The 18,216-nt window shown below is 36.1% G+C and overlaps 1 protein-coding gene across 1 annotated transcript in view; it reads right to left on the bottom strand.

Moving 5' to 3' along the window:
- Positions 1-18,216, bottom strand: part of PKHD1 (PKHD1 ciliary IPT domain containing fibrocystin/polyductin) — a 638,127-nt gene that overhangs the window by 247,216 nt on the left and 372,695 nt on the right. The window contains exon 53 of the mRNA XM_036768333.1: positions 17,505-17,633. Coding sequence (XP_036624228.1) covers positions 17,505-17,633 — 129 coding nt within the window. The remainder of the gene's footprint in view (positions 1-17,504; positions 17,634-18,216) is intronic.

Genomic DNA, 18,216 nt, shown 5'->3' with positions numbered 1-18,216 from the left:
AAAAACAAGGGACAGGCCAGAACTGGCCCATAGACAGTAGTTTGTCAAACCCTGGATAAAGAATGTCCTCTACCAATGCAGATCAGCTTCTACTCTGAAATTTACAATTTTATAGAGTTACCTAGAGCACTGAGAAGTTGAGTGACTTGCCAAGAGTCATATGGCCAGTATGTATCAGAGGCTAGACTTGAATCCAGGTCTGCCTGACTTCAAGGCAGGCATTCTCTCCACTAGACCAAACTCCTTATATATGTGTATATATATATATATATATATATATATATATATATATATATATATACACACACACACACACACACACACACACACACACACACACACATATATATATATATATATATATATATAGCATTTCTTAATTTACAATAAAGCTTTCAGCTACATTAGTCCAATTTTATCCACACAACATCCTGATGAGTTAAGTACTGCAAGTAATAGACCACTTTTACAGATGAAGAAACTGAGGCTGAGAAAGATGATTTGTGCCAATGCACAAAGCTAGTTAGGGAATTTAACTTAGGGTTCTTGATCCCATGTTTGGTACTCTTTCTGTAGATTGCCTTCATCTGGAAAAGTAATGTTAGTTTTGTGGAACAATGTTTTTTTAATTTATTCTTTGTCACGAGAGGTAAATTTCTTAGAGAGGGAGGGGACAGATGCATATATTAGGAAATATAAGTGATACAAAAATTATCATTAATCATTTGCATAGGAAAAAAAGAGGATCTTTAAATTCTCAAATAAAAAAAATGTGTGTATATATTTAAAATTGCCTTGTCTGGTTGCTGGTTCCAGATACCAAACTTCTATTTGTAAAGTTAATTTTAAAAATAAATATATGCCATGAATCCCCTAAGGATGTGGGTATAGGAGGGCTATTGCAAAAACAAATCAACACTAATAAGCTGTCACAACTCCCAGAAAACTAGAAATCACCATCCCAGAGGATTAACAAATCCCTATAAAATCCTCCTCTAGATGGGTTCTTGTATCTATGCTCAGATATCCACATACATGACTTAATAAAAACAAAGCTCACACCACCATAGAGCTTGAGGAAGGGGAGAGGGAAACAGAGGAAAAAGTACAAGGTACCAATGGTAAATGAGCCAACATGGTGCATGTGTGCCAATGTACAGCAAATGTACAGCTGAAAAATGGATAAAGTTCTAAACCTAATCTAGGTGGCAGAAAACAACCATAACGACATACCTTCAAGCCTCTCTACCCTGAACCAAAGAATACAAAAAGTTTATACTACAGAATGGAAAGAAACACTTGGAGCAGGGCTACCTACGGGATTTTGACCTGGTCCAGGGAATTGTGGGATACTGATAAATCAACCCCAGAGATGTTGGTCTGTATGATCCCAAGTATTTGTGTTATCCAAGTTATATACCCTCTCAGGATGCACATGATAACTTTTTTGGTGCCTCTAGTAAATAGAGTGCTGGACTCTAGTCAGTAAGAACTGAGTTCAAATCCTGTCTCAGATGCTGACTTTCTGTGTAACCCTGGGCAAGTCCTTAACTATCTAAGCTTCAGTTTCCTTGTCTGTAAAATGAGGATAATAACACTAGGAACTTCAAAGGGTTATAAGGATCCAATAAAATAATGTACATAAAGCATTTTCTATACTTTAAAGTGTTATATAAATGTCAGCTATCATGATTGTTATTTTTACTGTTCTTTTATATCTCTAGTAGAATGTAAGCTCATTGAGGGCAAAGATCTTTTTTTTAACCTTTGGCTTTGTATCTCCAACACCTTGATCAGTGCCTTGCACACAGTAGGAGCTTAATAAGTTTTTGTTGTCCAGTTGTTTCAGTCACGTCTGAATCTCTGTGACCTCATTTGGAATTTTCTTAGCAAAGATGTTGGAGTGCTCTGCCATTTCCTTCTCCAGCTCTTTTTACAAAGGAAGAAACTGAGGCAAACAGGATTAAGTGATTTGCCCAGGGTCTGGGCTGGTATGTGTCTGAGGGCAGATTTGAACTCATGCCTTCCTAACTCCAGGTTCAGTACTGCACCACCTAGCTGGCCCTAAGATATACCTCATATACTATGTATAAAAAGTGTTTTGAAAACCTAAAAGAGCTATGTAAACAAATGTCAGTTGGTATCATTATGGTGACTTCCCAGGGGGTACACCTTTGGATGGGGAACTACTATTATAAGGAGATATTAAGATAGCTTGGCAAAGATTACTGTTCTTGGGGTCATAAGATCTGGGTTTGAGCACAAGTTCTAATACTTAGCTGTATAATCCTAGGCAATTCACTTGATGTCTCCAAACCTCAGTTCCCTCATCTTTAAAATGGGGCTAAGAATGATAGTTGCTACATTTCTGCATCTTTAAAATGGGGATAAAAATACATGCAAGGGATGTTGTAAAGAAAATGGCTTGTTAACCTTGTAGTGCTTATCTAAATGCGGGCTATTATCACCATTTCCCTTGAGTAGTGATGGTGTAGAGACATTGACATTTGACCAGCATCTGATTTCTCACTGGTGATATAGCAAGTCTGTCCTCTGGAAAGCAGTAGCAGTGATGGCCCATAATTCCCATTTCTATTCACAGATCATTGCTCTATACTCAATGCAGTTTGTCCAAGTGTCCCCATCCTCAGCAGGCTTTATGGCAGCCCAGTGTCTCTGAAAACATTCATTCTGACTGAGAAATACATGCACTGGGTATATGTGCTGCCATCAAGCTGAGGAAAAGAAACCATAGCTCAATCTAGGTAAGATCAATGTTTGTTGGTGTTGTTTGTTGTTGTTTTAATCCAGACACCAAATTGCTATCAGGTGAAGTTATCATGTAAATAAACAGAGAGAAACAGATGGCTCCAGACTGAATCCCAGGATTTCAGAGCATTGCTGATGTTATAAATGAAGAAAACATAGGACAACTCATTAGCAAAAGAAGCAGGGCCCTGGAGTGAAGAGCAGCTTGACAAACGGGCTCATGTTTTTTAACAGTGCATCAAAAAAAAAAAAGTAAAAAGGCAACATTACCTCCACTGTTAGTTCTTGTTTAATGGAATGCCATAGATTCCAGCCTTCTGAATACACCCAGATGAAATATGCATTTCCAAAGTGTTCCAAGAAAGCATTTTACAGTAGCACCAAAAATAAGACATCACTGTGCCCCTTTTATAACCTTGCCTTTATGTACATGTAATATACATAGTGCACATGTAATGTACATAAGGTACATGTAATGTACATAAGGCGATGTAATGTACATAATGCACCTGTAATGTACATAAGGTACATGTAATGTACATAAGGCGATGTAATGTACATAATGCACATGTAATGTACATAAGGTACATGTAATGTACATAAGGTGATGTAATGTACATAATGTACATGTACTTGGTTTTTCCTTTTGAGTTCCATAATATTATGGCTGTCTATTTTTTCTAACATAGTTAAATATTTTCAGCGAACTATTTGTTCCCATTAAGTGCTGGAAGAAGGGTCCCTAGGGAATTTGGATATTGCCTAATTCTCACTTGTAGCCTTGGTACAATACCACACAATAAATGTAGAGAAACAGTTCCCCTTTACATGTCTTCATCCAACCCTAGCCTCAGGTCCCTATAGGGTTAAGTACAGAGGTTGAATTATTGTCCAAAGCACTTACATATTGATATCATGCATGAATAAAACTGAGTCAGGCATAATTTATCCTATACTTCACGAGAAGGTGAGGGGGGGAAAGGAGAAGTTTACTTGCACAGTTTTTGTGGATCAAGATAAGTAGATAATCATAAATCATATTTTCTAACCGCTGGCATATACTTAAGGAATGATATTAGGAAGTATGGTTATTGCATCACGCAAGTTAAACATAACCCTTGCTCTTTGAGAGTTGTGTTATTTTTGTTGCTGTTACATGTTGCATATCTTATATTACGTTTTTATAATATATACAGTATATTATGTATATTGTATGACCATATATATGTAATATATGTATATACATAAAATATATGTATAATAATGTAATATATACATTATATACATACACATATATACATACACACATCTATGCACATACATGTGTGTATGTGTGTGTGTGTGTGCGTGTGTGTGCATGTGTGTGTGTGCGTGTGTGTGCATGTGTGTGTGTGTGCCTGTATTTGATCTTGATCTCACCCAAACTGGAAGTAGTATCCATTCACAGACCCAGCTGTACTGCTAATCTGTATGGAAACATTGAACTGCTCCATTTCCAATTTGAATCACTTTGCCTCTCCTTTAACCATCCTAGTTGTCCCACATTCCCAAGGATCACCATATTGATTATCATTGTTATTTTATTACGAATAATAATTATTATTATCAATCATAATGACAATAATAATAATCTCATTCTCTTCTATTTCCATATTTCCTATGAAAATCATTCTAGATTAAATCACTATCTTGATAATATCCTTTTTTAAATTTAATGTTCTGTGGAATACTTCACAGGTGGATAAAATAATGGCTTTTTGTAACCAAATAACAATATTCTGATGCAAATTCACCTTCCGTAGGTTCACTGAGAGTAACTTCAAAAAAATTTCAGTAGCAAATAGGACAAAGGGATTCCATGTACCTACCTCATCCTGTTCCCAACATGATTTTTTTATTTATTCTGTAGGGTCTTCTTATTTTGAAATCTTATCATTACGCATAATTTGGGAATTATAAGTACTGAGTATGGAAAACATCTATTAAATGGTGTTTTTAAATTTTTATGGATCAAAGCTATATCTGAGAAATTGTGGACCATATTTCTTTCTCATGGTCTAATTTAGTACCATCACTAAATATGCTTTGCATAATTAGCAGCTTAGCTATCAGTAGCTTTGACCCTATTGCTGATAAGGAAACCAAGCATCTGCTTTCAAGTTGAGTATAAACTCATAATTCATTGGGCATCATTTGAACAGTTCAATCTTTTAGTGTAATGTCTAAAAAGAATATCACACAGTTACATAATATTTTAAAAAGCACTTCTGTGTGGTAGGGAGTACAAATGCTTTTACTCTCTTTTTGTAGACGAGAAATTTAAGACCCAGACAGATTATGTGTCTTTCCAGTAGACACATAGCAAGGCAGCTGATGGTGCAGTGGACAGGGCACTGAACCTGGAGCCAGGAAGACCTGAGTTCAAATCCATCCTTATATATATTTTAGTTGTGTCACCCTGGGCACACAGGGTTTCACAACCCTGGGAATCAGATTGCTTATCCATAAAAGGGGGACAATAAAAGTACCAACCTCCTAGGGTTGTTGTGGGAATAAAATGAAATCTTTATAAAGTGTTCATAAAATTTAAAGACATATATGTATATGTGTGTACATAACACACATATACATATATATATATACACATATGCATATATGTGAATGTGCGTATGTGTATATGTGTTTATGTTAGCTAGCTAGTAGCAAGAATGATAGTAGAAACTGGAATCCAAGTTACCTAACTCCAAGCACTCTTTCCACCATGTATGATGAACCTAATACCATTCGTCTAGTTTATATTACAAGTAGTACTATGACCTTAACCCAAAATAAGGCTTAAGTAAAAAAAAAACAAATAAATAGGCTATTTAGAGTTAAGGTCACATTAATAAAATTCTGCATTAGAAGGATTCTCAAACTCATTCCAGGGTTAGTTATATTCAAAAAAATTTCAACCATAACTAAACAAATATGATTTGGGATTGGGAAATCATGAATTATTTAAATCTACATTCCAGAAACACCTGGTGTGGAAAGCAGGCAGATCATAAAGCAAGGAACAAAAGAAATAATTCAATTAGAACCAGTAAGAAAGTCACTGGTCCACATTAAGGGCCTTTAGTAGGCAGTTGTTCCCAAGTTAGCTATTTCTTTTCTAACCAGAAGCATAAAACACATATGCAATCACTCAGATTTCCTTTTCTTTTAAAAAATATCATTAACTCTCAAAATAATATTAATTCCATGAGGCAAATTCTTTAGGTGAAAAGTTTTGTTAGGTAAATATACTGAAGTTGCCATGATTAAATCAAGGAATAATTTTCTGTAAAATATAGTAATTAAAATAGCTTTTAGGTGATTAATTTCTGAACAGTGTTACCAAAAAGTAGCAAAAACAAGAGAGGATTGTTTTTTTTAATCTAGATAGCCTAGGAAACTGTTGTTAATGCGTAAAAGTTAGAAAGAATCAACCAATGTGCTTTGGTATTCTAAAACACATTTTTAAAAATAATCTGTGATTCTCCTCTTACCAAAGGAATTGCTCACATCATATGACTTATCCATATTTCCCATATTTTAGAATAGTTTTTAGCGTATTTTCAATGTGTGTGACCAGGTAGATGATGATATTATTAGCCCTTAATCAGTAGGGAATATATCTTTTAACCTGTCTTCCCAATAATGATATAGATTTATTTTGCTCTATGCATATACCTTTTTCTTCATTCTCATCAGAACTAACAGCATGCATATGGATGATAGCTAGCTATGGCTAAAAATGTAAATTACAGCAAATGAATAGATCTAAGCCAATTGGCCTGCAAAGTAGCTAAAGCAATAACCTTGTTTCATTAGCACGTGTTAACCAATTGAACTAACTAACCACCACTTAGTTGCCCACTAAAAGGCAGCCTCACAGTAATGGGAGTATTTCTTTTTCATGGTATTGTACTGAGATTATACGTGAGAGGCAGCTTGGGATACAGGCTGCTGGCCTTGGGTTCAGGAAGACCTCAGTTAAATTCCTACCTCTGATCCACACAAACTGTGTGAACATGGACAAGTCGTTTAACCTCTTAGTGAAACAAACAATACTTTAAAATTAAAAATTCCAACATAATATAAACTCCTTGAGGGTGGGGGCTGTTTAATTTTTCCATTTTTGTCTTTGTATCTCCAGGGCCAAGCACTGTGTTTAGAATACTGGTGTTTAACACATGCTTCCTGAATTAAATTAACTTGTGGATGAGTTGCTGATCAAAATCGGAAGGGAAAGTTTCCATGCTGGGGGTTTCCCACACTAAATAAATTACAGATCTGGAGCAAAAAGAAATGAAGATCATTAGACCAGGAGTTATTAACTTAGGGTCCATGAACATTTTTTAAATTAAAAATTTTTTACAACTGTATTTTGATGAATTAGTTCTTTTATAAGCCTATGTATTTTGATGCAATTGAAAACATTATTGTGAGGTTTACATGTAATACACAAAAAAGTTTTTTATATGCTTATCTTTAAGGACATTTTCAAAAAATTGCAATTCGGGAATAAGGTATACCTTGTCTATTAAGTTCTATGATAGCCAGACCTGTAACTTATTTATCTTTGCATCTTTATCATGGCTTATCACATCATTCTGTATATAATAGGTACATGACAAATTTTTATTGATATGAGACAAATTGACGACAGACAAATTTATCATATTAATTGTATTAAATTTTGTTTATAATTTGAAGATGCCCATAAATACGATATAGTCTCTCTCCAAATAAATTCTTAACTAAAATCATGTTGTATCATAAAATGGATGAGATTTTTAAAGTGATAGGTAGTGAGTATAGTCATAAGAAATATGTGTTCATGAATCAACCATTTCTGCCACGAACACCAGGTTTCCCCAAACATTTTTAATTCTAGCCATCTAACAGTGAACCAGTTCACTGGTTCACTATTAATTAAAAGTTCAATGCCAGCTAAATCCCTGAGAACAAAAAGTATTTGGCAGGGAGGATCAGAAGAATACCCACACATACACTCCCAAGTCCTTGTCCAGAGGAAAACTTGGAAAGAGTGAAGGATTTGGGCTTCTCTTTAGAAAACTAGTGGAATCCTGTGTAAAAGCCAATGGCAATGCCTTCATTATGAGCTGAGGACAAATAGACACATTGAGGAAAGACAGCTTCAGGACTCTACAAGGAGCCTAGCAGAATGTAACACCATGCCTAATGGGAATTTCATGAGCACCACACAAAGGGAAGAAAAGAACTTTGAAGAAAGGAGCTGTGAGTTACTACCACTTTGCCACATGTGATCTCTAAGCTCTCCCTTTGATTCTGTATAAATTGGTAAAAAAAAAACAAAAAAGTATGTCACAGATTTTGGGGAGGAATGTTCTGTGCCAACTGTCTTTATTATACACTATCTTAGTAAGTACTCTCTTCTAAAAGCTCATTAAGGCTAGGTGACTCACTGTTACCAACCATTAACCAATGAGAGAAGCACACTAGTGGGCTCTCATGAACAAAAGTATTACACACACACACACACACACACACACACACACACACACACACACACTCCCCAGATAGATCCTGAGGGTCCTTTGGAACTATGAAGGGAGAAGTTTGATACAGCCAATCTGCAGAGTGGGGGTTAGGAGAGGGAGCCCAGGGAATGAAGTATAAATGTAAATCTATGCGTATGAAAACAAATAGCTTCCTCCCTGTGAGGAAAGCCATTGAATCTTTGTGGTTAGATTTTGTGTACCTACTATGTTATATCTAAAAAGTTCAGAAGGGAAAATGGCAGGACCTCAATAAGTGAAGGACCTTTACAAAAGTAGTTTTGAAATTGCTCCTGGGACCAAATAGGTATTATTAAAATGCAGTTACCACCACAGGTGGCAAAGGACATGTAAAAGCAAAAGAAGGAAGTGACAATGTCATAGTAGAAACAATAAAATGTATTTTTATTGGTATAAAATGATCAAAGAAGCTATGTTACGTATGTGACCACTATATTTAGATAGACATTATCTTTCCCTACTTTGGGGTCATAAATATAGAGAAAAGAGATTGTCTTATTAGTTTTGAAAATGAAACAAGACTTCCAAGCTGTTTCACTAGAGGAGAAGACCAGGTATATAGGGCGCTAATGAAAGTGATTAGAGTAAGGATCTAATTAAAGGCTTAGCACTTCCAATAAGCTTGAAAACCATGAACATATGACTTCTAATTTGAAAAGAAGGTTTAGTGTAAGCTCTAATTAACCTCAAGAGATAGCAGGCTGATAAGTAAATTAAATAGGGATTGATAAATTGAGATTAGTGGGATGACAGCAATCTATAATTGTAGGTGTTTATATTTCTTTTATATCTTGCTCCTTACCATAATTCTATCTTGAAATTCCTCTTACAGAGAAATACTAAACATTTATGCTGCTTATTTTATGAAAAACAATTCTTTTTTCTCCTCCCCTCTCAGCTATCCACTAATGAAGAAGTGGCTTCTGGTTTGTATTTCTAACCCAATGCCCCAGTGTTTTTCTGCTTTCAGGTATTGAAATTGTAACCTTTCTGTCTAGGTAGTACTAATCAAGGGATATGACTCACAAATTCTATTTCATATCAGCAAGTATCACAAGCACTAAATTAGTATTATTATTAATAATTATTATGTAAATGAATACAGACATATTTACATATATACACATTGGTATATATGTGTGTACATACATATAAACAAAAAAAGATGTAATTCATTCATTATCTCTTAGAATGGAAATTCCTCTTGCTAATAAGGATCAGAAAAATCAATATAATATAGTCTCATAAAGTTTCCTGAAGCATTTAAAGATTAAATGAATTGCCCATGGTCAAAGAACTAGTTTGCATCTGAGGCAGAATTTGAATCCGGGTTTTCCTAATCCAATACTGGTCCTTTATCCACAATTCCAAGTTGTCCATTAAAAAAAAACACTTAACTAATGAGAATATGGAATTACAAGAAAGATAAATTAGGGGAGAATTATTCACTTCACAAAAGTATCCAACGTAGAATTCCATTTAAGTAGCAAGCTGACCTACTGCATTCTAAATGGTTTAATTTACAAAAATTAAATGCACATGCAACTTTAAAAGGAAAACAACATACACCTGTTGCATAAAGTGAAGTCCACTTGCCTTTAATAAAAACCAGCTGTCACATCTTGAAGTCATATCAAAAGCAACCATTCTTTCCATTAATTTCAATGAAGAGTGAGTCTCCTTTTTTCCCCCACTACCTCACCACCCTACCACTGGTGATAAATGGAGGTAGGTGGCCTTCAGGGTCTTTTGTGGAAAGCATGGCTCAAAGACCAAAAATGTTTAAAGAAATACTTGAGACTCAAATTTTATACCTTTAGAGGAAGCATTTCCAAGCTTTATATCTGATTGTTAGTTAGCCCTTAAACTTAATCATCTAGAGGCTTAAGGAAAAGCTTCTCTAGAAGCAAAAAAAAAATTGAGAATGACCAACCTAAAATGCGTACATTTGAAGAAATGACCTTCCATAAAAATATCCTTTTATGGAGAAGGGAACAAAATAATCAGCATCTTCTGGCAGGTAATAACCACCAACCTTAATGCAGTTCTATTTGACACAGAAACCTGTTAATGATGCCTACACTAACATCAAATGGCTTTGATCAGCTCCACTGTGATGCAAAACACCCTAGCACAGCCATTGAATGGAAATAAGGATGAAATAGAAGAACTATTATGAGAGAAACCATAAGATGGCATTCATGTCTTCAAATAAGAAAAGTTCAAAGAAGTAGAGAAAATGAAAAACAGAGTGGATTCCACCACTAAAAAAAAAGGCCGTCAAGGGCTACATGATATCATATCTATACCCTTCAAAACAGAATCCTATCATTGTGAATTATAACACACTTTCATTTTTCTCAACCTGCTGCACTCTGCCAAAAGAAGATCAGCCCAGCCATGCACCAGCTCCTCCATGAGAGACCTACAGGTGAATTTCAGTGACATCTCACAGGTCAGCTCAGGACAAAGAATACTGTGAGAGTTTCAGGATTCCTAATAGGTGCCCTGTCTCTCTTGGTAGAGGTAGCTTTAGACATTTGAAGAGCAAGTTTTAAACGGCTGGATTCCTATCACTTAAGAGTGGTTGTTCAGTCATTTCAGCCCTGTCAACTTTTCATCATGCCATCTGTAATTTTCTTGGCAAGGATGCTGGAGTGGTTTGTTATTTCCTTCTCCAGCTCATTTTAACAGATGAGGAAACTGAGGCAAACAGGGTTAAGTGACTGGCCCAGGGGTCACACAGTTAGTAATGTCTGAGGCCAGATTTGAACTCACGAAGAGGAGATCTACTGGATGATAAATGGAATTCTAATATACTCAGAAGGCATATGAGTTCAGATATATAGGTTTCTGTAACACATTTTGGTCCAAAAGGTAAATGTAATAGTGAATTGTTTATGATTACATCACCTCTGTCCCAATGTGACACTGTAGAGCAGAATTTACACATCTTTTGAAAGCTAAGAACACTGAGTTCATTGTCTATAAAACACTCCGAGTTTCTCAAATGAAAATAGTGTAGTACTTTACATGGTGATATCTTTTATTGGTATAGTAAAATCCCATTTTTATGGAATAGGTTGCGACCAAGGTCATTCTGTAAAAACTGATTTTACAGAAAATGGAAATTGGCCATCTACCCTAATAATTTTATAGCAAAAAAATATGCCATTTTACTTGAATAATGTTGGGAGAATTCCCTCATTTTCATTTTACTACTTAGACCACACAAAAACACAATAAAGTGTGATATTAAAGTCTTAGAAGGTATCACAAATCTTTTTTACCAGCCACTTTCATTAAGTAAAATCATCTTTCTCTTGAAATTTTTATGTGAAAATGGGATTTTTTTCTGCCTTAATAATTATTGCCTATTTGGCTTCACAAGGTTGCTATGAAAATTAAATAATGAAGCATTCAAAAGCAAATACAATGACGAGAAAAATATGACTAGTACACTAAAAATAGAAACCTTCACCTCCAAATTAAATGTGAGTTGTCTATACTGTATTCTTATGTACTAAATCTGAACTACTGTATCATGGTGGTTTTATATAATTTGTTACTATCACATTCCCATTAAATGACCCTTGGTTCATAGATTTAGAATTGAAATAGAGACCACCTAGTCCAACCCCTCATTTTATTGATGAAGAAACTAAGGCCCAGAGAGGGTAAGTGAATTGTTCAAGGTCACAGAGATAGTATCAAAGACGCAATGGGAATGTAGGTCCTCTAATTCCAAAGCCAATGAATGCTCTTTTCGCCATAGCAAACTTTCTCCACTTATTCATCCACTTGCTCATCTGTTAATGTATTTATCCAATGAATAGTTAAGAGCAGCACATCAGTCCTTCACTCATCCATTTATTCATTCATCTATTAAATTAACATTTAATAAGCCTGCTATGGCTGAGAAATATAAAGTTCAGATAAGCCCTAGCCCCTGCTCTTGGATGTACTGAGTAGATCCTAGGACAATTTATAGGCGAATGCACATGTTAAGCAGTCATGGATGCACTGACACTTGCACTGATAAAAGGAGTGCTCACGTAGGTGAGCAAAGAGGTCGCTGTTATCTCCTTAATTTGAGAAATATTTTCACAATAAGTTCCTTTTTATTTTCCTGGGTTATTCTGTATGTTATCTGTCACCACTAAGAGCACCAGTGTTGTAGAAATGGTCCCATCAGGCCTGTGTTTGGTCATGCTCCTTTGGTTCTGTTAATTTCTCAACTGCAACCTAAATCTGCACCTTCCCCATGAACACTTAGATGCAGATGTCTCCATAATTCATTGTTGTTTACTGCTTCTAAAATCCCTGAGTTCACTGAAATGACTCAGACGCTTGGTATTATTCTGGGCTGCTTGTACAGAAAGACTGTTCGGAAGGACCACATGCAAAGAATATACCTTCTGTGCTTGTCAATGATTTACCCTCTTTCTTCCCCCGTATTAGAACCAGGGGCTCTAGTCACTGACCAAAGTTATCTTAATATTTATGTTCTTGAGAAAGCAACATTTACTATGGGGTCCCACTATTCCACTTGTGCTTTTGGGGCTACAAATCCTTAGTGAGTAATATTGTGTTAAAAAAAAACCACCATTAGGCCAATAGTCTACCATGAACTACAGACGTTTATCTGAAGAACACAAAATATAGGAATCTAATATCCAAATACCCTTTACTTCAGAATAAACAAAGATACTATTGGGGAGCCAGATACCCACGATAGCACCTATGAGCAAATTCATGTAAGAATAACTGTAGGGAAAAAAATCATCCAAAACCTAGATGTATTTTGTGTTAGACTAAAGTTACACCTAATCTAAATTTTATTACTTGTATTTCTCAGTTTCCATGCCTTTCATTCTGGTTATATACATTGCGTGTATTTCCTCTGTTTACCCAAAGCTCAAACTGGCAACTTTTTTCTAAACAATTCTTTTGTTTCTTACTTTAACAGCAGACTAAAATCCCTTAACAAAAGTTTCTTAAATTAAATTAACATCAAAACTTGAAGGATGGTTATTATTTTATGTTATTAACTGCCCAAGTCCATTCACTTTTCTCTGAACTTGCTGAGTACTATTAGCAAAGAAGGCTTAACATAAGGACCCAGTAAAAATACTTCCATCCAAGGTGTAGCCCAAATAAATTGAGAAAGGTTTATGACCTGTTTGATCACCAGATAATAACTTTTTTTTGGAGGTGGGGGGAAATGGGCCTAACAATTAATTCAGGCTGTCTACTAAGGCATAAAATGGTTATTGCCAATCTCACCAGTGGAGAGAGCACCCAACATTCTACAGGGTGTTCCTAAAGTCTGGACACATAGGCAAAATGCATATTTTTAAGAAGTGAAATGAATGAAATTTTCAACAATACTATATTTAATTGGAATATTAACAAATAACATCTTCAATATGATTTCCATCTTTTGTGATGCAAAGGTTGATTCACTTTGCAAGATTCATGTGAACTCGATGCAATAACTCCACATTTCCTATGCGTCCAGACTTTAGGAACACCCTGTAATTATGGCATCTTTAGAAATATAGAATAGTTATTAAAATAATTTTAAAAGCAACAATAGAGGCAGCAAGGCATGGGGGATAGGAATGAGCCTTGGAGCCAGGAAGACCTCAGTTCAAGTCTTGTTTTTAAAACATGTGTGATGGCGGCAACTCACTTCACCTGTCAATGTCCCAGGAAATTTTCTATGGGAAACATGAGATCAATTGTTGATGTAAGGGAATTTCTTTATAGAGAGTTCTCTAGATCTTTTAAATCACAGGTCCAGTCTAAAAATGATTATTAATACTAACAATATTTTAAATGATGTTTAAAGCATTTCAAAGTTCTTTGACACATATCTTCTTGTTTTATATAAATGAACTCATTATTTCAAAGAAACTACATTCATATGAATTAATCTGAAAAACATTATCATGGTGGTTTTATCTAATTCATTATCATCACATTCTCTTATTATGGTGAGAAAGCAGAAAAAAGAAGTACATCTGTGATGTCAGTACCCTGAACTTAAAACACTGACTTCAAGGAGAGCCTCATACTCCCAGAAATGTATCCCCTGTCTCTCCATCCAACCACACTGTCTCTGATGTTAACATCACTGTTTCTTGGAGGGTTTCTACATGTCCTGTGAGCAGACCATGAACAAAAGACAAAAGGCCCAGGGCTGTAAAGTATTCCAGGGGGTCCGGAAATCCAACCCACATGGGGACTTCAGTCAGAAGCAGTGCCAACAAAGATAGCTAAGATTTTTCCACACTGTGGCTAAGAGTCCCAAAGGGTACTAGAAGCTTGGCCACAAGTACAAGTTTCTCTTGCTTCCTGCAGCAGGGGGCATTTGGGTTAAGCCGCTTCCTTACTATGAAAAAGCTAAAACATAGCCCTAAAGTCATTCCACTAACTAGATTCATCGAATGCAGAAGTAATACCTGAAAGATTTTGAGTTGAGTCATTTTTCATTGTTATTTTGTTTTTAAAAGTCTTCATTGCATTGGGATGATCTGGATGTAATAACATACTATGCAAGCTCAGGGTCACTAATTCTATCCCACAGAAGATTTAGAAGGATGGTCAATATGTTTAAGACAAAAGTAGCTCATTCCTATAGCACTTCCCAAAGGTTCCCAAAGCCTCTGAGGGAAGTAACAAATGTATTCTAATCTGCATTTTATAGAGGAGGAAAGTCTCAGAGAGCTTCAGTACCAAAGCAAACATATATACACACTACATAAGGTATGTACAGATATCTGTTATGTGCTGTCTATATATATATATATATATCTACAGACATATGTATAGGCATAAACAGACACATAGATAGCTATATATGTTATAATCACTTATAAGTCATATGTGTATATACAAATACATTTATATAAATATGTGTACATACACAAGCACACATATGTATGCATGCATGTATGTGTGTATGTATGTGCACATATATGTATATATGTGTATACATATATACATATACATACACATATGTTTGCGTATACATATGTACATATATATATATTTATATATGAAGGGAAATGTACAAAGTTTTCCCCAAAGTCTTCAATTTCTTTTCATAGGTGAAAGTTTCAGAGAAAAGATTTTGACCTGATAGAAAGCGAAAAAAGCTTTCTAACAATTAGAATGTCCAATAGAAGAACTGGTTGCCTCAGGAAGTTTATTCCTGATTACTGGAAGTCTTTGAGTGAAGGTCAGATGGCCAGGATCACCCACTGGCTCATAGACCAAGAGCTGAAAGGCACATGTGAGACTTTCAAGCCCAGCCTGCTCATTTGACAAACAAGCAAAATGAGACCCGGAGAGGTTAAATGATTTGGCTAACCAGGCAGAGAGCAGCAGAGTGGAGATTTAGACCCAGCCTCTGTGACTTCATACCCTCAATTCTTACTTTCCTGTATACCATGTTGTTTTCATTGGTTAGGGCTATTGGGAGATCTAATGTCTTCTGCAAGGGAAAACAAAAAAAGCCAGTGTCATTGAATGACAGAATATGTGGAGTGGGGTGTAAGGTATAAGAAGACTAGAAAGGTAAGAGGGAGCAAAGTGATGAACAGTTTTAAAAGTCAAAAAAAGGATTTTATATTTGATTCTGGAGGGAATAGGGAACCACTGGAGTCAATTGAAATTGGAAGCAAGTCAAACTAGATGACTTCTGAGCTCCCTCCTTTCCACCTTTGATATTCTGTCGTTGTCTGGATTCATTTCCCTGTCCTGTACTGTGACTAAGGCAAGCATACCTGGTTTAATGATGACATTAGCATTTATATAAAGTATGCAAAGCACTTTGCAGAGATTACCCCATTTGTGTATCTCAAAAATCCTATCAGATTGATACTACCGGTACTCACAGATGAGCTGACTGAGGCTCAGAGAGATTAAATAATGGGCCCATGGTCATACAGCTAGTAGGTATCAGAGAGAAGATTTAGACCCAGTCTTCCTAACTCTAAATCTGGTATTCTATCCACCATGCCAGGCTTCAATATTCTTATTTGCTATTGCAAGGGGAAATGAGGGCCTCTAATGGCATATCCCCACATAATGAGGTTAAAGACGCTGCATCTGGGAGTATTGTGATGGTGTATAATTGAAGTGCCTCTGAGAGACATTAGAACATGTGTAAACATTGAATAACTGGTTCCGGTCGGCTAACCATGTATGGAGGCCCTCTGATTGGCTGTGGAGGCATTCAAAAAAGGACCGAGTCAGTTTGGTTTAGTCTTTTTAGCTACTCTGCTCCGTTTGATCCATTCAATCATAGCAATCAGTCAAAGGCAATGTTGTAATGCTGACTATGGGTTTTATTAATCCATTCTATTTTTTCTGCCCTGTTAACATAGATCAAATATAGCTTTCTATTTCTTCCCAAATTGTATGCCCTTTTATAATACTGGTATATCCCATATTATGGAATGTTATTACATAGTATTTGGGGCAGTTAGGTGGTTCAATAGATAGAGCGTTGGACTCGGAGAAAGGAAGACTCCTCTTGCTGAGTTCAAATTTGGTCTCAGATACTTACTAGCTGTGCAACCATGGGAAAGTCGCTTAACCCTCTTTGCCTTAGTTTCCTCATAGGCGAAATTGGGATAATAATAGCACCTATCTCTCAGGGTCATTGTGAGGATGAAATGAAATAATAATTGTAAACTGCTTAGTACAGTGCCTGGCATATAATGCACAATATATACATGATAGCTATTATTATTATATGAGGGCAGCTAAGTGACTCAGTGGATAGAATTCTAGGACCAAAGTCAGGAAGACTCTCCCTGAGTTAAAATCTGGCTTCAGGTATTTACTAGTTGGGTGACCCTGTGCATGTCACTTAACCCTGTTTGCCTCAGTTTCCTCATCTGTAAAATGAGCTAGAGAAGGAAATGGCAGACCACTCCAGTATCTTTGCCAAGAAAACCCCAAATGGGGTCACAGAGATTCTGACATGACCGAAAAACAACTGAATAAATATTCCATATTATGCTGCACTATACCTTTAAATGAAATTGATATGATCTGCCAATAAAACCTAGTGCTCATTTTCAATGAAAATGAGGTCGTTTTTACTATAAACACTCAGAGCTTGTTACTTACTGGGTAAGATCACAACATCGTCGCCTGGTGCTGGGGTCGTGTGATTGTATCCACCCCAGCCCTCTTCAACATCTCGCCATGTTGTAGGATGGGACCATTTTAAAATGGATTCAGGGACAACAGATGGAACTACAAAACAAAAGAAACATGATAAAAGCTTCAATGCAGATTTTGTTCGTTATGTTAACTTTCTACTTTTACCTTATTTTAAGATAAGATTTTAAGATATTTGCTATCACCTACGGAACTAGTTATGTTTTGAACCAGTATGTTTCAGAAGTGTCTCTTACAAGACAACCATGGTGCAGGTGCTCATCACTTAGGATTCGAACTATTAGAATAGTTTACTAGTTGGACTTCCTACCTCTCCCCAGTCCAGTTGCTCCTCAACTCAGCTGTCGAAATGATCTTTCTAAAGTGCAAGTGTGACCATGTTACCTCCTATACAGTCGACTCTAGTGGCTCTCTATTGCCTCAGGAATAAAATATAAAATTCTCTGTTTGATTTTCGAAACCATCCATAACCTGGCTTCTTTCTTCCTAACTTTCTAGTCTTCTTACTCTTTACCCTCCCCACATATGCTGCCAACCAATGATACTGGCCCCCTTGCAGTTCCTTGAACAAGACATTCCATCTCCCAGCTTCAGGCCTTTTCACTGACCATCCCCCACACTTGCAACATTGCCTTGTCCTCATCTCATCCTCCTAGCT

The sequence above is a fragment of the Trichosurus vulpecula genome, chromosome 7, assembly GCF_011100635.1.
Source record: "Trichosurus vulpecula isolate mTriVul1 chromosome 7, mTriVul1.pri, whole genome shotgun sequence".
NCBI classification, from domain to species: Eukaryota; Metazoa; Chordata; class Mammalia; order Diprotodontia; family Phalangeridae; genus Trichosurus; species Trichosurus vulpecula.
This window is presented reverse-complemented; position numbering and strand designations above follow the sequence as displayed.